Raw genomic sequence first — 21,951 nt, forward strand, 5'->3', positions numbered from 1 at the left:
GAGCCAACGGCTTCCACTCGCTTCCAGCGCCTTCCACTTGCACAACGTATTGTTTTTGTCCCAAACGCATTTCCATCTATCGACCTACTTTTAATTTGCATTTTCTTTGTTATATCCACACCTATAGACTCTATACCAATGTCATCTCCAGTCAAACTCTATGTCTACGATTTAAGTCGAGGCATGGCTCGCCAACTTTCTCGCCAACTAACTGGGAGGCAGATCGACGGGATATGGTTTGTGTTAAAGATTTATATTTGTGAAGCTTTTACCTAACTTCTTTAGGCATACCTCAGTAGTTGTATTCGGGAAAGAAATATTCTATGGACAAGGGATCGATATTACGACGCCAGGTGGATCGCATGTAAGTATCGAAGATCAAAAGTATATGTCAACACTGAGAAGATCTCGCGAAATCTTTGTCTAGCATGGTCAACCTTTAACAATTGTAGACATGGGAGAGACCTCACTAGATGAGGAAACGTTTAATGAGTACTTGGAAGAGATGAGGCAACACTATACAGCGGACAAGGTGCGTTGCAATGATCTTCGACCTTCGACCTTACAAGCTCAATCAGACATGTAGTATCATCTGCTAGGTACTTAGTTTGTCGAAACCTTTCACGATAAATGATATTGACGTGACGCTGCTTGCAGAATTCAATTGCAATTCATTTAGCGATGACTGCATTGGCTTCCTAACCGGCCAAAGTATACCATCTTATATCAAAGGTTTGCATCTTTCCATTCAATTTTTTCATGCACCGATCCCCTAATAATTTTTTAGATTTACCCACTGATTTCTTATCGACGCCGTTTGGCGCTGCTCTTCGTCCCACGATTGATGCAATGTACCGACGTCCCACTCCTGGCCCTATACCCACACCCGCCAGTGCTGCAGCCGCATCTCCGGACCCTCAGCTTGCCTCCGCCATCTTACAGGCTGTTGCGGCACAAGCCCAAGGTAACGGCACCGCCCAAGCTGGATCCAAAGCTACAGAATCTCTGGCATCCCCAATTCACATAGTGACAAACCCGGCTTCCTTCAACGGATTTCTGAAAACCCACAAGGCGTCGGTAGCTTTATTTACCAGCAAGACGTGCCCTCCCTGCCGAGTGATAGAACCCGTTTTCGAGCGCCTTGCTGAAGAAAAGGGAATCCAAGATGGTAAAGATGGGGCTGCTTTTGCGAAGATCGATATTGATGTGGGAATGGGTAACGCCCTGGCTTCTCAATGGAATGTGAGAGCTACTCCAACGTTTATGTTTTTCCTAAATGGACAGAAGGTATGATGGATGTTTTCGACCTCTGCGTGACTGCTGAATGGGCTCTCCTTCAGCTTGACGAATTAAAAGGAGCAAATGCTAACGAACTAAGGTCGCAAGTCGATCTACTCCTTTTCCAAGCCTATCCTCGTAAGTAATACTTTACGATTGTGGTCGATGTTTGATTGACAGTATGCGTGTCAGCTCACCCACATACATCTTTATCGATGCCTGCCGTGCAGGCCCTATCTACGAACGCAATTATATTTTCTCAAGTTCCTGCTATTGATACCGTACTGGCAAAATTGTCTTCATTTATTGATGAGCAACCTACATGGCCAGATTCCTCGAAGCAATCGAAGGCAACCGTCAAGACAGTACTTTCCAGCACTGTTCAACCGTATCTTAAATCCAGATTCCAGCCCCCAAACCCGGCACCCAATCCTCTGCCGTCCGCGTCACCAACTGTACTAGCTGCATGGACAGAAACGTCTGCTATTCTGGTCTCTGTGCTGCCTGTCGAATCCCTGTTTCCCCTCGTTGACATGTGGCGGCTGGCATTCCTCGACCCTGCGGTCGGAACATGGACCTCTAATCTTAAGACAGCGTCATCGGCTGTTGATCCTGTAAGCGTGTTCCTACCAAAAGCAATCGGAACACAGGACACAGCGTCCAAGGGCGCACGGAACTATACGCTCACCGTGCTCCGCCTACTGTGTAACGCGTTTTCAAGTACAGCACTGGCTCAGACTTTGCTGAGGAATGACGGGTCCCGGGGCCAAATTAGTAGTCTTCTCATACCGACTCTGTTGCACAGTGACCCTTTGGTGAGGACGGCGGCGTCCAGTCTTGCTTTCAATGTCGCTGCTGTCCTGCAGAAACAAAGAATAGACTCTGTGCGAAGCGGTAAAGGCATCAAGGCGGACTCGGAGGATTATCTTGCAGATTGGGAGGTTGAGATTACAAGCGCGATAATTGAAGCTATTGATAGAGAGAAAGAGAACGAGGAAGTCGGTGAGTCGCTCCCTTTTTTATTGTTCTGAGTCTATTTCAGAAGTGCTCATTTCACCCTTGCAGTACATCGCCTCACAGCCGCGCTCGCGTTCTATGTGCGCCTTTCGCCCCAATACGAAAGTCAACTGCAACCTCTTTTGGAGGTCCTTCAAAGTAGACAATTGCTCAAGAGCAAACTAGCTAAAGGAGATGGTTGGAATTCAGACGGTGGTATCACAAAGAAAGATATTCGAAAGCTTGTGGAAGAAGTAGCCGGAAAGCTCTGTGCGTGAACGCCGCAATTGAATGCTATACAGTTTCTTTTTGTCCTCTCTGCAAGGTTTTTCAAAGCTCATGGCTGAAATCGTTGTTCTAATCAGTTGTCATTTTTTTTTTCGGCGTATGTTCATTCAAGGTAGACTTTTCTCAGTGTTTGCCGGTTACGGCAAGTCTCGCACAAAGTGTCGTACGTTGATTGTTGATCAATCGCGTCTGCCCGCCACTCACGCGGTCTGTTTGCGCTATTGTTCTTGCCATGAGGTTAAAACTGAAAATACTTTTTCATGAATGGCGCCAGCATCAACGAAGAAAACCCAGACAGCTTGTTTTGAAGAGCAAACTTCATAGGTTCCGGGCACCCAAGCCCGCCACCTTCCGATATCCGACTCGGAACATACTACACATTGGGTAGTTTGGCGTCTAACGCCCAAACATGCGTTCAAATTCAAAGACATTGAATACGCCTGTTAATCAGCCAGAAAGGCTTGCATCGAAACGTGAATTCACATATGTGCTTGCATCATCGTCAACTTGCAGCAATGTCGACCACTACCCGCTTCGGATGTAGGATTATCTTATCTACGAGATAGCCAAAACCTTAAATTCGCTCTTCACAATAAGGGGAGGTTTCCCCGACAAGTTCCTGCCTTTTCGGTGAATTTGCGCTTGATGCTCACGCGATTCTGGCATAACTCTGGATTCAGCGCTCCCGAATGCCGCCTCTCTTTTTGTGATCAAGAAAAGTCGCCCATCAAATACGGAAGTCTTTCCTTTTTCTCACATGCATGACATTGGCAAACACATCATCGCAACATTGTAGAAAGCTTACCTGGATATCGGCTTCACGAAGGGATACGCTATGTGACCAAAGCGCATTTGACCTTGAACCTCTTCACATTCTCAGCCTAAATTGACTCACTGAGGCTCAGTCTCGTCGATGCTACTGTGTCTGAACTGCTTTCCCATCCCATGGCGGATTGTAAATTTACAGCTTTCCTTCATCCCCGAGGTCCAGAACCGGCGTGAGCATAAGCTTTCACTCTCTAATTGTTCACCCTCCGGAGCTCTCTCCTTGTTGGTCCGCTCACTATAACCGCCCCTCCTGCCATTCGCGTCCAACACAATAAAGCGAATCATGCCCACTGCCCATCTACGCTTCAATCAATTCAAATCATGCGAAACAAGACAGTCGCGACAGTGTCGCTGCTAATAAACGTATAACGTATAAAAACCCAGGGCACTTCTGCTATCCCTTTCCCCCCAGGATCAAATCGCAACCCCGCTCAGGTTTCCACCTTTGTCCTCTCAGACTCTAAACGTCGCATTTCAAGAGTTCATTCTTATACATTGCAATGGACGCTTTCACCACAGTCGACATCATCGCAGTCGAGTCCATCGAGTCTACCGTTCCCTCGGACGCAGAGAGGGCCGGGACCGCAGGCAACGCTTACTGCGTCATCGCCTAACTCCCTCGTCATTTGATCCACTACACGAGCGTCAGCTCATACGCGATACAGTACGTCCTTTCCCTTGCTTCTTGGTATCTTTCCCCTCATTGACTCTTGGCCTGCGAATACAGCACATCATGATCATGAAGCACCACCATACCACACACCACATTGCATATTCCATTATTATTCACTTGCATCACCATTGGACGCCGTCGCAACTATTCATCACCATTCACCATTTCCACCACATCCTCAGCACCATCCACACATGTACACCACACCACATCAATTGCATTAACTTCGACTTTCACATAGGGGAGGGAGGGGGACATCATTTTTCTCGCTGACTTAGGCCGTTCTAAGCAGCTATAAAGTAATATAGCTATTTCGCCTTCATTATTATTGCTGTATTTCTGCAACGAGGATTTATTTTTTTGGTTTACATCTGAGTTGAAAGAATAGTCGCTTCATTGCTATCACATGGTGATATACCAGTAATCTCGGCCTGCTGGGCCAGTAACCTCACAACCTGGATACCTCTGCCAGTGGTCACAAAACCACCAATAAACCAGTCTGCTCTAATTTTTAAGTACTATACAGAAAATTCTATGTAGCCAAAAACAATACGATCCACCTCGTTTACTCCATGCAGTATCATCGATATTAATGAGATTGCTTGTTCAGTGTCGTGGACTATTTGCGATACCAAATTCTCATAGCTGATTCTTGGCTCGGATCTTAAGCCAAGCTCCTTTCCTTCCATTCATGCCTTCTAGCTTTGTCTTAGTGTCAATCTTTTTACATGGCATGGGATCGCTGCCGCCGTCGAGGGTGTTGAGTGGTGGACGGGAAGGTATGGCCCCATTGGTATGACGTCACTGACTCTAAAAATAACTCTTTCAAATTGAACTCCGCCATCAACCTTCGGCAAACACCGGAAGACTTCACTGGGGTGGCTCATTTCGTCAACTCTTGGTCAACTCCATTCCTTGAGCCATTTCTCTCCATTTCGCTCCAGACCGTGATGGAAGTCGCATTGAAGATGTCTTACATCTGTTCTTGATGCCTGAACAGAAATGTCAATGATTACAATGGTCATTCCTATTGTCAGATACGACTTCGACTTCTAACTATATTTTGAAATTCAATTTCTCGAAGTTTCACGAAGTCGAGAAAATGGAGCGGGGAAGTGATTATGTGATGTAAGCCGTTCTGTCATCCACTACTCCCAACTCGAAAGAGGCTACAGATTTCCCTTCTTAGATTCTCAATTACCCCCGTCGAACATGACTTTCCGTTCCAAGGTGACGACGGCCTTTGTTCATACCTGTGATGTAATGCCTGTGTAATGAACTCTTCCCGCATTCGCCCAAGTGTAGACACTGAAATGAATCAAGAGGCAATTCCCGTCTCCCAATATAAGAAGGGGATACCTACTTCATTCATAATCGACACCTATCTTTACCTTCAACGCCTTTGACGAACCAGACGAAATGGCATCACACAGTGGACCAGTGCATACGCACCGTCTCATTACTCTCATTTTGAGCGTAATCTTCAGCATCATCGTCATGGGCTTGCTCGCCAATATCACCCACCGAACGCTCGGGTTCCGTAGTGCCACCAACTGGCAAATTCTAGGTCTCGTGATATCCTCCTTGACGATCCTCGTCTTCCCCTTGATGTAAGGAATCCATGACCATCTTTCCTGTTAACACACCTTTTGGCTAAAGCACATCTTCGACAGGCTGGTGGCCTCCGGCGCGATTCATGTCATCACAGAGCTCATCCTCACCAGTGCGTTCCATAATTCCATATTAACTTAAACTACCCATGTCTCACAATTTATTTCAAAACACAAAACAGTGATCTTATTCATTGTATGGGTCGTCTCGTCTGCAATGATCATTCACGCAAGGCGAAACAACTTTGGTGGTGTCGGCTGTGGTTTCTTCCGCTTCTGTGAGTTTTTTTAAATTTCACTATCCACCACAAGCATTGAACTTAAAAAAACCCTTTCCACAGTCAGCATCTCCAGCCTTTGCTCCCAGTTGACGGCCGCCGAAGCCTTCTCAATCATCATTTGGATTCTTCGTACGTTTTTCTCCTTCCCCGTACACTCGTATATCAAATAACAACGCTATATTCTTTAGTTCTGTTCTACATCATCCACCTTCTCGCATACGGCATGAGCTCAAAGTCTCGCGCCGACGGACGAAGCTCCTGGTCCCGACGAATGAGCGAGAAAGGAGCGTACCACGATGAATCCGGAGTCGCTACTGGCAACACTGGTGCACCCGCCACAACCGGAGTGAACACCTACCCAGCCACCGCTCCCGCTTAATCCTGGCATGTCTAAAATACTGACCCCCCATAATGATCCTGCAAATTGTTTCAATCGCCGAATACACCAAAGTGTTTGTTTGTGAAGGAATTAGCTTTCTTTTATATAATTAGTTTCAAGATACGACTTTACGATTGCGATGTAAATCTAATTGGACGATATAGCATTTAGTATACCTTTTTGTCAATAAATTCTTACGATCGTGACCGACCCTACTTCGGAAGTTCCCTTGATGCTCAATGTCAATCATTTCAAACAGCTATCCATTAAATGTGCTTTGTAGGCTGTTATTATTCGCAAATTTCGAGGAAGGGTATCCAAAAGCTTCGAATATGTATGATACAAATTGTATAATGTACAATGAAATACGACCCGAACGAAAAAAAAAAATATCAATAAGAAAAGAAAAAAATAAACCAAATCCCCCAATCAACAATCAACAATCACCAATCACCAAACGAAAGCTTTACTCTTGCCATAACCACCAATCAACGAATCCGACCCCATCCTCTGCAACTTTTGCCTGCTCACCACCCCCTTGACCGGCGACTCATCAGACATAATCGAATCATCGCTCCCTGGATAAGTTGGCTTTGAATCCGGACTCGGACTCTCTTCCCCAAACAGCTCTTTCAGAATAGCTGCCTTGCTCGCCGACATCTTCTTGCTCGACCCCATTGACACGTTCACAAAAGGTGCCTTGCGGATGAAATCTGGAGATGTAATATGGTGCGGAGTGACTTGTCCCAGATGCGGATCGTCATCGGATGACATGCAGGAAGAAGCGGGATGATCAGAGTCTGAAGAAAGAGGGTACGTGTACATTTTGAATATCGGCCGAAGTTTGCGAGGTTTGGGCGGTGGCATCGAGAGTGCAAGTGCAGGTAATGGCTTCATCGAGCTCAAGCCGTAGCAATCCTTTTGTTCAGAGTCCAGACTCCCATCCGCAGAATGAGGTCGCTTCCTCTTCTTCAACGTGCAGCTGCCTAGCAGTGGACCAGGATTGCTCGCAGCCCGTCTTGGAATCTTTGTAAAGTCGATCTTACGAGTGTTGTTGGTAGGGGTAGTGGGCGTCGCCAACTCCGCCGCTGTCGAACTAGACGCTTCATCATCACTCGGGCAAACGGTGGTAGCCCTGGATTTTGACGCAGATCCATACACAATCGGATTCCTGACCGCAAAGTCTCTTTCCGCAACCTCCTCCTTCGCCTCTTCTTTCTCATCGTCCACATTGCCCATCTTGGGGAAAGGCACATCCGACCCAGAAATTAGAGCTGCCTCAACCCACCGACGCTCATCCTCGCTCTCATTACTGCTCACACTCCCAGTCACACTAGGCACAGGCGACGTCGGTATCCTCGCCTTCTTCGCCACAGGCTTCCCCTTGGGCTTCATCTTCCCCTTCAGCTTCTTACCCGATCCCGTCGACGAAGCCGGCGCGCACTCAGGAACGTAATCAGGATCATCCTCTTCATCGCTCAGTCTCCTCTTCTTCCCCTTGGGCTTCAACTCCGCAATGCGTTCCGTAACGGACGCGACAACAGGAACATTGCCCTTATCCATAAACATATTCTCCTTGTCGCTCTTCCTGGAGCTTTCATCCCCATCCGACATCAACCTCCGTCTCTTCGCAGGAGATGTACACAGCTGAATCGCAGACAACGGCGTCCTCATACCTTCCGACGACGTACCACTCGAGCGCCTTCGTCTACTAGGTGACATCGGTGTCGAAGGAACAATTGGGAACGCTCCAAACACCTTATGAGGCCGCTGTGGGGACGCTACTCGGGATAGAGCTTCGCGCTTGATGATGGCAGTCGGGGGCGTCGAGAACGATGCCGCAATCGGCGTACGCGGAGACGAAGGAATAAACGCAGCCGCAAGAGGGAGTGCAGTTGGCGCTGTCGGCTCAGGAGTGGTAGGTGTAGGGGGTGCTAGGAGACCAACGGCTTGCAGACAATGTGTGATAGCAGTGGGGAGCTCGCTTTCTGGGACGTTCATGCGAGCATAGGTCAACTTCCAGTAGTCCAAGAACGACTCGGCTGCAACGGCGTGCACTTTGTTCAGGAATATCGAGTCGAGGATGTTGCTCAATTTGTCTAGGTTCTCCATTGACTCGGGAAGGACTTGAATCCTGACGAGAATGTGCTGATACAGAGGGATGATCTAGAAAAGAAACTATCAGTTATCGACCACATAGAGAAAAGATTGAAACCTTACATCATAAGTAAGCTCATGATCCGACCACACCTCACACTCATCTGCCAGCCATAAACACAACCCTTCATCCAGCACCTCCATCAGCCTCAAGCAAAATTGCGTCGGGCAGTTCTCAATCAAATTTGCCAATGAACGCGCCATCCACATCGACACGCCCTTGACGCGCGGTTCGGGTGGGTAGGTCGCGCGCATCGTCGACGACGCCAGCTCGAGGACCTGTAAAGGCAAGTCATGCCATTTGGATGGTTCGAGATGTGAAATGAGCAAGTCGACAAGGCGCGTGGAGGGTGCAGAGTATAAACCGGGTGTTTGGAAATGCGAGACGAAGCTGGCGACTTTGTCGAGTACACTTGCGGTGTCGAGGTCGGCGTCGTCGAGCGCCTTATCTGTAGTGTATTCGAGCAACTGTTCCCAGAGGTCATAATCAGCTCCGATGACATTCCAGCAATGGCGATCACTGAAAGAAACAAATATAAAAGCATTCAGCAAAAAGAATCAAAAAATGATGCAATAGTAAAATAACCACAAACCTGAACGGCAACCCAAGTAAAACGACACACGCCTCCCAGCCACCCTTGTTTTCCATCCACCTCTTCGTAGCACTTCTCCAAGCAGCCCTAGAGAAATCCCTATTCCAAATCCAGTTATTCATCTCCTTGCCCTGCCTCACATCCTCCTCAGTCTCCACTCCCCAGAACATCTTGAACGCTTCCACTTCACACACAGTCAGCACTTCCACACACATACCCACCCACGCCTCTCGCGCGCGCTCGCCCAGCTCTTCCCCTTCCTCTGTTTGGCTTGTAGTCATACGCGCGATCTCCGGCACGAGCGAATTTTGACCCCATACAAACGCCTCGAGAAGCTCTTCACCCGCCTGTGAAAGAAGTCCAACGGGGAACACAGATTTCATCGCGTTCCAAAGGCTGTATATCACCCGAAGACGCAACTCGGCATTGGTGCACGTCGTGCTGCCCGTGTCGGGAATGGTGTCGTCAGAGTCCAAAGTGGCCGCGGCGGTCTGCTGTTCGGTTGGCTTTTTGGGTCTGAAATCGAGTTGAGGGTCCTGTGCAATTTCAATGAGATATTTGACAGCTTTGGTCGCAAAATTGCTGATGGTCGCGTCGTCGTCGCTTTCTGTAAAAAAAAGAAATCAATGTTAAATATATAGCGCATATGAAATAAAGGAAAACGAACCTTGCAGAAGGCTAACGTTCGCTTCCAACACATTTGTCCAAATCTCCACGAGATTTTCCTGAAGTACAATGATCAGAGACCATACAAAGCAAGAAGAAATAAAACCAAAACATACAGGAGCAGAATGAACCTCATCAAACATCTCCAGCTGCCTAATGACATTTCTCCAACTCTTCAACAAGCCCTCACACACCCAGTCTCTCGATATTTCTTCCCTTGTCAATAGCCTCACATCCCCCGTCTGTGCAACCTGATCATATAGGGGCCTCACAGCCGCACCCAAACTCTTAAACTCGGCTGTCAGCAACCCCGGATTGGCAGCGAACAAACCGCGGGGCAACAACAGCGCCAAATCCCAGTCTGCCGGCACTTCATGGCCCGAACGTGTGATTGACGTGATATGCCTCAGCGCGTCGATCGCGTCTATACATGGGTGCCCGCCTCGGAGCGTCATTGTATTGAGAATGTCGAGCGAGAGGCGGAGAGGTTCATCGGGGTCGCGGTGGGCATCGTCTAGCTTTTCCGTGTCCTCCCCGAGAAGCGCAGCGATCGTCGAAATCCCCGCCTGCATGTCCACCACGGTCATCATCACTTTACAATGCACCTTTTTTACATGATCTAGCATTTCTCTCTCAGCTGCTATCTCTTCGTCCTCTTTTATCACCTCCTCCTCTCCTTCCTCCGTGTCTGCAATCAACGGCGGCTGGAAGTACGACCACGTCACTGTTCGCCACGCGATGCACACCAGTGCACGCACAGAGCTCTTCTTATGTCGGAGCGCAAGACTCAGCAACGCAGAAACGATCCGATTCACTTTCGCATCTGCACATAGTTTCGAGCGTAGCAGCGCGACGAAACTAGCGAGGACGCACACGGCCCAGACAGGACCCTGCGCAACGTGCGCAGGCTCGGTTGCGTTTATCGTTGTGCGCAGTGTCCTGACGATCATGGCTTCTTGTGCCTTTGACGGCGATTTGGGATTTGGAGACGTGACAGTGGTGAGGAATGCAGCGACCATTTCGGCGATTTTGGTGTGCGTGACAGAGTGTGGCACTGAAGGCGATGTCGATCCAATAACGAATCCGCCGAGGGCATGGCACGCTTGAGTGCGGAGGGTGAGAGTATTGGCGAGTAAATTCGACAATACCGAAGGTAGTAATGGTGTAAATGCAGGAATGAAAACAGCAGGTAAATATACGCATAGATCATGAACAGCCTAAAGGGTCAGGTTAGAGACCAGAACGCGTCCAAAAGGTGGATATATGCACCTTCAAGCCATCGCTGGCAGAGCCTTTCTTGCCCTCTTTTCCAAGTTCGCCGTCTATTCCACGACGGATCGCATATGCGATTCTGTCAGCAGCCGGTTGAAGCACGCTGGCAGGCAAACGTTGTGTTTGGATGAGCCAAATGGCAAGTGCGCAGGTTTTACGCGCGTTGGGTGTTGGTATCTCATCTGCCAATGGAATGGCTAAGATGGCTGTCAAGATCTGACGGAGTTGTTTCTCTACAAAAGCAAACTTAAAAAAACATGTTGTGCCTCAGGAGGTTAACGCGTACCTTGGAATACATTATAGACAGCAGGAGTAGCGAGAATAAAAGCAAGTAGCTTTATAACTGAATGAGAGGTCGTGCACAAATCTCTTGCGTACTTGACTTGTTCTTCCGTCATGCCGCCCTTCTTTTTCGTCGGGCTCTTTCGCGGTGATGGCAGGGTGAATTTTGGGACTTCCATGGCACATTCGTCCCTTGAGCTGGCCATGAGTAGTAGTGGGTCTACTAGTGCCCGACCAATATCACGTACTACAGCATCTACAAACTGCTGAGCATTCTTCCGTAGGGGTTGGAACAAGGGCCACGACGCATCTCCATCCGTAACGTCTGAGACACCACTTCGAAGTCGTGCCGCCAGGATGTTGTATCCCGTAATGAGGTCGGCTAGAGATTCTGTTTGGTCAGGGCCTCCGTTGGACAGTATGAGGTTCACCGGGTGGGCGAGATAATTTAGGTCTACGAGAGGGTCGGAGGGTTCTGGAGTGACGTCGCGCGGCTTGGGAGCTGCTGGCAGCTCAAGCATGTTGATTTTCGACGACTTCTTGAGAATGGATTTAGAAGCATTCGGACGGTGTCGCGAGGAGATGGCTGTAGACTTTGGAGGTGTGCCCAGGCAGTGTATCGAATTTTGGGGTGCCCATACCACCGAGCGCGTCGATGGCCCAGCGACTGGCGCTGGATATTTGTTCTCTTTCTCCTTGTCAGCTCTATGGGACGAGTTGGGAGGGGTGAGAAGGGACATTATGGGGAGCGGGGGGTGGGGAACGGGGAAGAGACTGAGGATGGAGACGAAAGGAAGAGTGGGAGAAATGGCGGAGACCACGCGTGACGCGACGTATAACTGTAACGCAGTCACTCATTAAACGCGCCTTGTTTACGCGTTAGACGCGTTGCTTGGTCTTGCTTGTTCGTGTTATTCACATGACTCACACCGACCGTGGAAGGCACGACTTGGGCACGACCCAGCGCTCACAGCTTTTGCCAATAATTTTGGAACGGCAATGTTTAGTATGAACTATTTTCTACTTTGAAAGCTGACAAAACGTACCGGAAATAGTGGAAGAACATCAGAAGTAATGGGAATGGCAGCGCCTCGATACTCGCATTACACTGCCCAACATCTACCTTTGCTATCGCCAGCTAACACAGCTCGGATCCTCCAAAGTCAAAAGGCTTTACTAGGTCCATCTAAGCCTTGACTTAATTCCCAATCCAATGTCTTCTAACAAAAGGTTTTCCCTGAGATCCAAGAGAGTTGCTAGCAGCTTAAACACGGACGGTCCTTCATTCACAAACAGTGTCCCAGCTTCGGAGGCCTCTTTTAATCAAATTAATGTCACTGGTAAGCCTGAAAATTTACCTTATAAAAGAAGCACCGTTGAATCTTGCAATCGTGCATAAGTCCTTCAAGCCAACAATCTTCCTGCTCTCAAGGACTTGTGGGGGCGTGGCAGATCGTTTTATGTCAGAATTGCCGATGGAACAAAGATCAGACAATCCAGCGCCATTCGTAGTCGGGATCAATGTGTAGTATGGAACGAGAAAATGGATGGCTTGTAAGTTAACTAAATCTGCGACTTGGTCCTCCGTATATACGTCATTAATCGATTTTCTCAGCATTGTTCAGGGGTCGTATATCAGGCTCTCTCTATATGCCAAAAGGCAGAATGCAAAGGATATTTTAATTGGATCCACTCTAATCATGCCTGCATATACTTCTGGTTTGCCTTGCATCATGCAAGTGTGCTCACTAGATCTGATTGATCTCTAGAGACCCGTTTCCCGATACCCAACGAGACAGCTCCTAAACTTACTATCACCCTAAATGTCTATAATTGCCAACTGGTTGAAGCAGCAAAAACTGCTGTAGGTGATGCTGAAGCTGCGTTTTCGACGATGCACGATCTTGAAGACTGGAAAGGGGCGCTTGATAACATCGAATGGGTTATAGGTTTGGTCGGTAACATAGCAGGGGTAATGACGTATATCTTCTTAATTGTTTATGTCTTGACCCGTCAAATAGATGCACCCATACACCAAGATAGCATGGAGCGCTGTGACGTCAATCACCCAGGTAAATTTCCAGCATTGCATTTCGTGTCCACATTATGTATTGATCATACACACAGGCGCTTTCACAACAACTTCAACGTGACGAAAACATCAAAAAACTCATCGAATCACTGCGTAGTTCATTTGATTTGGTCCAATCCGAAGACCTTTTGAAGGCTATTACACCAAACTCTAACCAAGCGCTTATACTCAAAGTGATGCTGCGACACATCGGGTTATGTAGTGAGTTCATTCAACATTACACAGAAGACAAACAGTTTGGTGCGTCGTCCATTCTAGTAGAGTGTTTTTTATAGGCTTCAATATTTTATTATGATTAGCGACGAGACTGGCGAGAAATCTGTTTCGCGGAATTTCCAAAGAAGTTCAAGACCTATGCAACACCCTTGCTTCTCTACGTCAAGATTTACTGGACAACGCTCTTATTTCCACACAGATCACCGTCGATAAAATTCAACGAAACATGGATATAATACCAAAACGTCTTGCAGACTTTGGTGCGTCTGTCTCTCCTAGTATCATAAAATCAGAGTTTACAAGCAGCTGTCGATCTATACACAGATATTGACTCAAAGCTGGCTGAACTACCCTACAAATCAGGTTGGCGCTCGATTTACAGTGTCGAAAGAAGTGGCTGCCATCCAGGGACACGGGTTGATCTTTTGGAATACGTCACTCGATGGGTCGACGACCCTTCGTCGAAACCAGGCCTGGCTCTTTTCGGCCAAGCAGGCACGGGAAAATCAACCGTTGCTCACGAGCTTGCCCTACGCTTCCAGCTGTGCGATCGTCTTGCATCATACTATTCCTTCTCCCGCAGCGATAAATCCAAACACGAGGATCATAGTCTTTTGACGACTATCATTCACGACCTCTGCAAACGTTACCCATCCTTTAAAGCAGCCGTAGGAGAGCGCATCAAGGTTGATATATCACTCCGAACCACGAATAGCCTCGATTTGCTATTTGATTCACTACTAATGGATGCAATGTGGGAGGTAAATGCTGAATATCCGATCCTTATTGTTATCGACGGCTTGGACGAAAGTGCGAATCCACTGGGTAAAACTGGACTCGCTGCCTTTCTCGCTCGATTTCTTGGTTCACTTCCCTCATATTTTCGCATTTTTATGACTTCCAGGTTAGATGGAAATATTAGACAATTATTAGCCAACGCGCAAACAGGGGCATGCGAGGCCTTGGACATCAACGACCACCGATTGACCACGACTGATGACGACATACGACGCTACTTCCAAGATCCAGAGAATCTCACTCCTCGTCTGTACCAGCAATACGGAGATGTGCTCGTCGAGAAATCAGAGGGCCTCTTTCAATGGGCATCGGTGGCCTGTAGACATATTAAAGAACCTCCGCCTGGGTGGACAGAATCCGACTGCCTGCGCGGCCTGCTTAACCCAATAACAAGGGAGAGCAAGGAATACAAACACGAACTCAACCGCCCATTATACGCGCTGTACGATAGCGTTCTTTCAGGGTACTTTAGCACTGAAATTGCACGCCGCCGATTTCGATCTGTCATAGGCCATCTCCTGGTTGCGCCCGTGCCCTTCTCTGTCAAGTCTCTTACAAGTTTGCGACAATTTTCTTCGTCTCCGGATCAGGATGATCCAGACTCTGTGCTTGCAATTGTCAAGCACCTTGGCTCTTTGTTGAGCAACGTGGCATCATCAGAATACCATGATTTACCCATTGTCCCCCTCCACACCTCTTTTCGCGACTTTCTCACACATGGAATCACGGCAAATAACCCTTTTTTCATCAACCTCAACTCCTCCCATCGCGAGTTGATATATGCCTGCTTAAACGTCATGCTACGGGAACTCAGATTCAATATATTCGGCGTCTCCACATCTTACTTTGCTAACACTGAAATTATGGATCATGCTCAAATCGGAACACGCATTTCGCCAGCTTTATTTTATGCGTGTCGTTATTGGTACAAACATTTGAAGCGTCTGCCGTTCGATGATTTCATTTTTAAACAAGTCCAGTCCTTCCTTCAAGAAAAGTTTCTATTTTGGCTGGAAGTGCTCAGCATAGCAGATAAATTGCCTCTCGCCATGCAAGCCTTTGTAATGTTGAGACGATGGATAGCTTCAAATTCGGGTGTCAATGTAAGCATATACCTAATAACTAACTATCAAAGCCCTCATACCGTTCGCGTTTAGACAGCTAGCAACCAGTTTAACGAACTCGCAACAGATGCATTCAAATTCTTACGCTATTTTGCAACGCCCATTTCACGGAGCGTAGCCCATATCTATCTATCCGCCTTGCCATTCACGCCGACTTCATCCAAAATATATCAAATTTATGCCTCCCAGTTCTCCAACACTGTTGCACTTGAGTTTGGTCGACAAACTGACTGGCCCGCACTGGAATTGTCCATTAACACACAAAGCACCGTTTACTCAGTAGCCTTCTCCCGAGACGGACATTATATCGTAACCGGCGCCTCTAACAGCACAATATGCCGATGGGATACTACGACGGGCAGAATGGTAGGTGAACCGCTCACCAGGCACACCGGTCCAGTGAACACATTGAAATTATCTCCAGACGGACAGCTGATGGCGTCTGGCTCAGGTGACGGAACAATCTGCATATGGAACGCATCATCTTGGGAGCTGGAACGAGGGCCACTGCAAGGACACACTCAGGACGTCTATTCCGTCGAGTTTTCTCCCGACGGACAGTGGTTAATCTCTGGTTCAGAAGATGCAACTATTTTGATATGGAATGTGACCACAGGAGCTATACACCAAGGACCTTTTACTGGACACTCGAAGTGCATCAACTCAGTTACATTTTCCCCAGACGGGGCGACCATCGCGTCCGCCTCGTCAGACCACGAAGTCCGTGTCTGGAGTGCCTCGAACGGAGAGTTGAAGCAGACCCCTTTTACTGGGCACACTCGTGAGGTGATGTCGGTCAAATTCTCTCCAGATGGGCAGTACATCGTTTCTGGCTCCAAAGACAGAACTGTCATCGTATGGAACGTGTCCACTGGATTAAAAGAGCAAGGCCCCCTGATTGGACACATCTACGATGTAACCTGTGTAGGATTTTCATCCGATGGCACACGCATTATCACTTCATCATACGATAATACAGTTCGAATTTGGAACAGGAAAACAGGAAGACTTGAGCATATCCTACACGGGCATGTTAATTGGATCTACTGCCATGCGTTATCTCCAGATGGTCAAAGAATTGGCTCTGGGTCCGAAGATAGAACATTTTGCATATGGACAATACCTGGTACAGAGCTTGGGTTTGGCAATGAAGGACGGGCTTTGGCTTCTTCAGAGAACAACACCGTTACCAGACATACAGACACAGTTCGCTGTGTCGCGTTTTCACCTGACGGGAAACACATCGTCTCTGGTTCTGACGACCGCACGATCTGCATATGGAATGCTTCGACAGGAAGGCTCGAGTCAGGTCCGATAAAACACCATACTTCAACTGTGTTTTCGGCCGTGTTCTCTCCAGACGGTGAATGGATCGCAACTGGCTCTGGGGACAGATCTATTCTGTTAATCAATCCATTCACAGGAGAACGAAAGGGATATCAGGAACCTGGATCTGCCAATGCCTCGTCATCGGAAAACTTACCTTTCACTGGGCACACGGCATACATTCGATCAGTCTCATTCTCGCCTGACGGGCTTAGACTTGCCTCAGGATCTCATGATCAAACAATTAGAGTGTGGAATGTGAACACGGGTGAATTGGAGTTAGGCCCACTCATAGGACACAACGACAAAGTAGTTTCTGTGCAATTCTCACCGAACGGCGCGATTATTGCCTCTGGATCGTGGGATGCCACTGTGCGCTTGTGGGACTCGTTAACGGGAGAGTTAATAAAAGAACCATTGAAAGGGCACAAAGGCGGAGTCACCTCGATCGCCTTTTCACCAGATGGGACGCAAATCGTTTCCGGGTCTAGTGACCGTACTCTTTGTGTTTGGAATGTATCGACAGGGATATTGGAACGAGGGCCACTTGCAGGACACACCAGCTTCATCGCATCAGTAACATTCTCTCCAGATGGTAGCCAATTTGCCTCGGGTTCAGATGACTTGACAATACGCGTATGGAATGCGTTAACGGGAACCCTTGCATACGTTTTACCCACCGGGCACACTGATATCATCCATTCTATAGCCTTCTCGCCAGATGGTACTCGAATCGCTTCTGGTGGACAGGATTCCACCATTCGCATCATGCCTGCCTGCGCAATCAGCCCAACTGGAACAGAAAGTCATCTCAATAATTCATCTGTCATCGACCCTGATGGATGGATTCGCGGAGAGCACAATGAACTCGTGCTTTGGGTTCCATCCTTGCACAGAGCAGGTTTCTATCGCCCTTCGTTCCCTAGTCTAATCATCGGTGAGAACCAGTTTCGGTTTGATACGTCGAAATTCGTTCATGGGGAGAACTGGACTGCATGTTATACTGGTCATCATATTTAAACCATGCGAAACTTTCACAGTTGTTTGATTGCAACCTTCAGACTCAAAAAGTGAAGTAAGACCCAAAGCAGGTGAAATAGCAATGTTATAGAAATGACATGAAAACGCACGCGTCTATGGTAAACACGTACGGTTTCTCAACCAATCTAAACATGAGCACACGTCAGTCAAGTGTTGCACCTTGAAGGTATACAAAAAGACATTTACCAATCGTCACATCCTCCAGATGGTCGTCAAAGTCACCGAACGCAAAATGCAGATTCTGGTCTTGGACATATTTGACCGCTTCTGATGGTAGGTTCGGCGCGCTCAGCTGGAATTTTGACCCCGGCGCGAAAGGCGAAGGCTCGCCTGAGACAGGCCGCCATGTCGTTGTTGCAGCTAATGGGTGATACGGCTGAAGATTCGGATGGAAGATTAAGTTACAAGCCAATATAGTAGGGTGTAGATCTACGTACCACCAAAGCAACTTCACCGTTGCCAATTTTTTGACCATCAATCTACCCCAGGCAAAAGCGAGAGTAAGCCGGTAGGAAACACCATCATTGCACGACTGCGACTGTCGCGAGAACGTGGACGTACCACAAAGGCAACTGCATCCTCGAACCCTGTCCTGATCCTGCTCGCAACTTTCTCTCCAACAGGCGCAAGTGACGTGTCGTCTATCCGCTCACACCCCTGGTAGTATCCCACCACCTTCATGCCCGACGTTTCGGCGTGTTGTGTAGCCTATATATCAGGGACAAAAGTAATTAACTTCACGCCCCTTCTCACTACCAACACCTAGAGCACATCCCAAAGCATAATAACACGAAGTCTATTATCTCCAACACGAATTACCAACCTCGTTTCAAGTTTACGATCGGCAGATTGAACCAACACCAGACCCAAATCATATTAAAGTACTCACCAAATCTAATCCAATCTCCATCATCGGGCTTAGACTGGTCCAATGATGTAAAAGCGGCACCGCGTCCAATATGCTAACCTCTCCCTTCTCCCCCTTCTGCGTCCCCAGGAACACGCCATTCACCGGCTGATGTGGATGTTTCGCGGCATGGAAGAAGACTTTATAGTACGCCTCTGGGTGGATGGTGTATAAGGGCTTGGACATGGCGGGTCAGATGAAGGGGTATCGGATATAGAGATAAGAATGGTTTATATAAGGCTAGTGCAGTTTGCACAGGATATTAAGATTCTAAGGGCAAGTTGAAGTGAAGTCGCGAGCCAGGCAGTGAGATCACTGAAGAGTACGATGTTTGGAAGGGAGGCCGGCGCACTCGTTGGGCAAATACGCGATCTAGATTATTGAAACTCCGCGTCGCCGCTTTAATCCTATTTTGTTTTTCCCAGTTTATTTTGGTCTGATTTAACTGCTTCCAAGTATCGAAGGTGATTTGGTACTATTAAATTGTGTAAGGCCCAAACGCGTTGACTTTTGACGGGTTGGTTGATAGCCTGCCAACACCTGGCGGATATAATAGAATGAAACTGCTGGAGATAGGCAGGAAATTCATTGATGTACGACGCGAACTCGTATGCCGTAGCACCTCACGGCAGTATACAATGCTCGGTTCCTTCGTATCGGCGCACCACCCAAGGTCCTACGGAGCTTCAGCGCGCTAACTTCTCAATCATGGGACCTTTTCATTTATTATGGACAGAATCAACTCTGGTCTGAGAAATTGGGAAATAGAATGGAAATCGTGACGATATCGCATGCAGGACTATATTTACATGTATGCAGACATTTGGTCTTGGGACCTGTTGATTAAACTAGAACTCGTATCAAGAATGAGCAAAATCCAAGCGAGAACTTATGAAGAATTGAAACGCAGACCCTGAAGGATAAAAAGCAATGTCAAAGAATCAGGTAGGGGATAAATAGGTTTTGAGATTTGAATTGGGGATAGGTGCGATGACATGGGGTGAGACCCTCCTACTGACATCTGCGAAAATGGATTGATGGACTAAAGCTGCATTCAACTCGTTGAAACGGATGGAGAAAGTGCGATGCGTGTTGTAGAAATGGACATGAGTAACTACCTACTTAAAATGTCTGCAAGATGAAGAAAGGGGAAAAATGGTTGCGTGATAGAAGTTGTTAAGAACGAAAAAAATGCGCAGATTAAATGGTTCATAGCTCGCAAGCAGAGAGTAGTAAATGTCGTCAACCAAACCGACTGGTAGCCTTTTGAATTTAGGCTTGCGGGCAAAGGGTAAGATGAGACCACCCTCAATTGACAGTGCAAATGTTGAGGCAGATAGATCCAGAGGCGTTAAATCGGATCGTGAATCGTTATTAGATCGTGATGAGCATGATCATGAAAGTCATGCATAAAGAAACAGTGCTGAGGCTTGTCTGGTGAAGGGACCATGCCGAGCCAGTCAACGGTGATGGAGAAGAGGAGTCTGCAGGAGCAGAGGAGGAAGAGGACACCGATGCAGACGAATCTGAAGATGTAGAAGATGCGGAAGACGGTGTAGAGGATATGGAAGATGAGGAAGACAACGGGGCAGTCGGTGTTGGTGAAGAAGATGAGCTGGAGTCCGTTGCTGAAGATGACGATCCACCAGTTATCACTGAACCAGTGATTGGAATGGGTGTGGTGATCAGTGTTGACGAAGTAGCACCCGCTGTGCTAGACTCCGGTGTCGTGGAAGAGGATCCGCCAGCGATTTGAGTGATAGCAAACGACGGACTAGTATTGCCGGAATCACCAAACACTAAAATAGCAGTGATAGTAAGAATAGATTGCTCCTTTAAGGACAAGAATAGCACACGAAAGTGAACAGTTACTCACAGACGATGAGATAGTCATTACGGGGAGTAACGTTCGGGACTGTGATTTGTACATGTCCATCCCTCAGCTTGAATCCTTGAGCCAGTGGATTTTCTACAATTTAAAAGGGAGGGTATTCATCAGCACGAGTTCACAGGGACTGCATGATGACCGCAACTGCTCGATCGCGATCGAACCATCAAGAAGAGAATGTTACTGAAAGATTAGAAGCTAGTTGGGCACGGGCGCATCCGTGTAGCAACAGGCAGTATCACAAAGCCGCAAGCTTAAGGTACGGTACGCGAGCGCAGCGACAAGCAGGCCATATCCAACGTGGTGGGGTCGATCACGAAACATTTGAAATCCTCGAGCACTACCGCATGGGTTCACAAACTGGATAAGACTTACTGAAGTCAAGGTTCAGACTGTCGCTCGAGTTGAACCCAAGGATAACCTGGCCAATTGGATTCGTGATCTGCGAGTCTGGCGGGAAGTTGGACGTGTCCCTGTTCGTGAAAGTGAACAAAACACAACAGTCAGTCTCCTCCCAGAACCATCATAAAGAGTGTTGCGCACCAGGTCACTGTCTGCACTGTTCCAATGGGCCATACTGTCTGCGCGTTTGGGCTAGTAATTCTGGGGGCAATTACATCACGGCGGGATAGGGGCGAGGCGTTGACAGAGAGGGCCAAGAAGGCGAAGAGCGTGGCAAATACTGTGAACATGGCGTAGCTAGCTCAACGTGCAGACCAGCGGGGAACGTTGCTCGAATGGACGTGGACGTGGTGGGAGGACAAAGCGTCAACAGAGGATCTCGTATGTTCGGGTCCATGTTTATACGAACCCCTTCCACCCATGTGACTTTCAATGATTATTGATGGCACACCCACGCCATCTAATTGATATTTAGTTGCTCGCATACGGCCGTGTGCTTCTTTTACCCAGGAAAATGCACTTCTGACAGGTCGCAGTACCTTAGCCAGTGTATCGATTTATGGATGTAATGGAGTCCGACGGAGGCACAAAAGTCCAGATTTCTGTAGAATAAACGTAAGTAACTGCAAAATCCGAGATACGAACGCCCATCGCCAAGCTGCCTGAAACCAAAGCCCAATTTCTTGGAGCGCGCGAAGGGATCCGCCATGGATACAATAACATCAAGCACAATCACGGCACTTGACGCCGGCACTGGAAAAATTTAACTATCAGCATGTCATGTTGCAGCAATGTTTTAGTTGCACCCTGGGCATGATTGTGGAGGTGTAATGGGCCCGTAAAAGTAGCGCGCG

At 47.8% G+C, this 21,951-nt stretch overlaps 6 protein-coding genes across 6 annotated transcripts; 3 read left to right on the forward strand and 3 right to left on the reverse strand.

Moving 5' to 3' along the window:
• Nucleotides 1–138: 138 nt before the first annotated feature.
• JR316_0006789 (Desumoylating isopeptidase 1) lies at nt 139–2,552 on the forward strand (the record flags this gene model as incomplete). Its single annotated transcript, XM_047892534.1, has 8 exons — nt 139–236; nt 286–364; nt 428–532; nt 600–732; nt 788–1,287; nt 1,341–1,416; nt 1,471–2,280; nt 2,344–2,552. 8 exons carry the CDS (start codon nt 139–141, stop codon nt 2,550–2,552), a joined length of 2,010 nt encoding a protein of 669 aa, XP_047747816.1.
• Nucleotides 2,553–5,482: 2,930 nt separating this feature from the next.
• Nucleotides 5,483–6,333, forward strand: JR316_0006790 (uncharacterized protein; the record flags this gene model as incomplete). The annotated part of the gene is made up of 5 exons (XM_047892535.1): nt 5,483–5,673; nt 5,737–5,786; nt 5,856–5,951; nt 6,015–6,083; nt 6,143–6,333. 5 exons carry the CDS (start codon nt 5,483–5,485, stop codon nt 6,331–6,333), a joined length of 597 nt encoding a protein of 198 aa, XP_047747817.1.
• A 450-nt stretch (nt 6,334–6,783) lies between these two features.
• JR316_0006791 (uncharacterized protein) lies at nt 6,784–12,043 on the reverse strand (the record flags this gene model as incomplete). Its single annotated transcript, XM_047892536.1, has 7 exons — nt 6,784–8,499; nt 8,554–9,010; nt 9,084–9,690; nt 9,751–9,808; nt 9,866–10,966; nt 11,019–11,254; nt 11,308–12,043. The coding sequence occupies 7 exons, from the start codon at nt 12,041–12,043 to the stop codon at nt 6,784–6,786; spliced, it is 4,911 nt and encodes a 1,636-aa protein (XP_047747818.1).
• A 960-nt stretch (nt 12,044–13,003) lies between these two features.
• On the forward strand, nt 13,004–17,879 carry JR316_0006792 (Vegetative incompatibility protein HET-E-1; the record flags this gene model as incomplete). The annotated part of the gene is made up of 7 exons (XM_047892537.1): nt 13,004–13,022; nt 13,073–13,257; nt 13,325–13,375; nt 13,431–13,635; nt 13,695–13,871; nt 13,936–15,512; nt 15,567–17,879. The coding sequence occupies 7 exons, from the start codon at nt 13,004–13,006 to the stop codon at nt 17,877–17,879; spliced, it is 4,527 nt and encodes a 1,508-aa protein (XP_047747819.1).
• A 114-nt stretch (nt 17,880–17,993) lies between these two features.
• On the reverse strand, nt 17,994–18,993 carry JR316_0006793 (ER membrane protein complex subunit 8/9-like protein; the record flags this gene model as incomplete). Its single annotated transcript, XM_047892538.1, has 5 exons — nt 17,994–18,025; nt 18,087–18,276; nt 18,338–18,379; nt 18,462–18,608; nt 18,790–18,993. 5 exons carry the CDS (start codon nt 18,991–18,993, stop codon nt 17,994–17,996), a joined length of 615 nt encoding a protein of 204 aa, XP_047747820.1.
• A 1,188-nt stretch (nt 18,994–20,181) lies between these two features.
• JR316_0006794 (uncharacterized protein) lies at nt 20,182–21,387 on the reverse strand (the record flags this gene model as incomplete). The annotated part of the gene is made up of 4 exons (XM_047892539.1): nt 20,182–20,606; nt 20,684–20,776; nt 21,071–21,168; nt 21,239–21,387. The coding sequence occupies 4 exons, from the start codon at nt 21,385–21,387 to the stop codon at nt 20,182–20,184; spliced, it is 765 nt and encodes a 254-aa protein (XP_047747821.1).
• Between the last annotated feature and the right edge of the window lie 564 nt (nt 21,388–21,951).

Source organism: Psilocybe cubensis, chromosome 6 (assembly GCF_017499595.1).
Source record: "Psilocybe cubensis strain MGC-MH-2018 chromosome 6, whole genome shotgun sequence".
In the NCBI taxonomy this organism is placed as follows: Eukaryota; Fungi; Basidiomycota; class Agaricomycetes; order Agaricales; family Agrocybaceae; genus Psilocybe; species Psilocybe cubensis.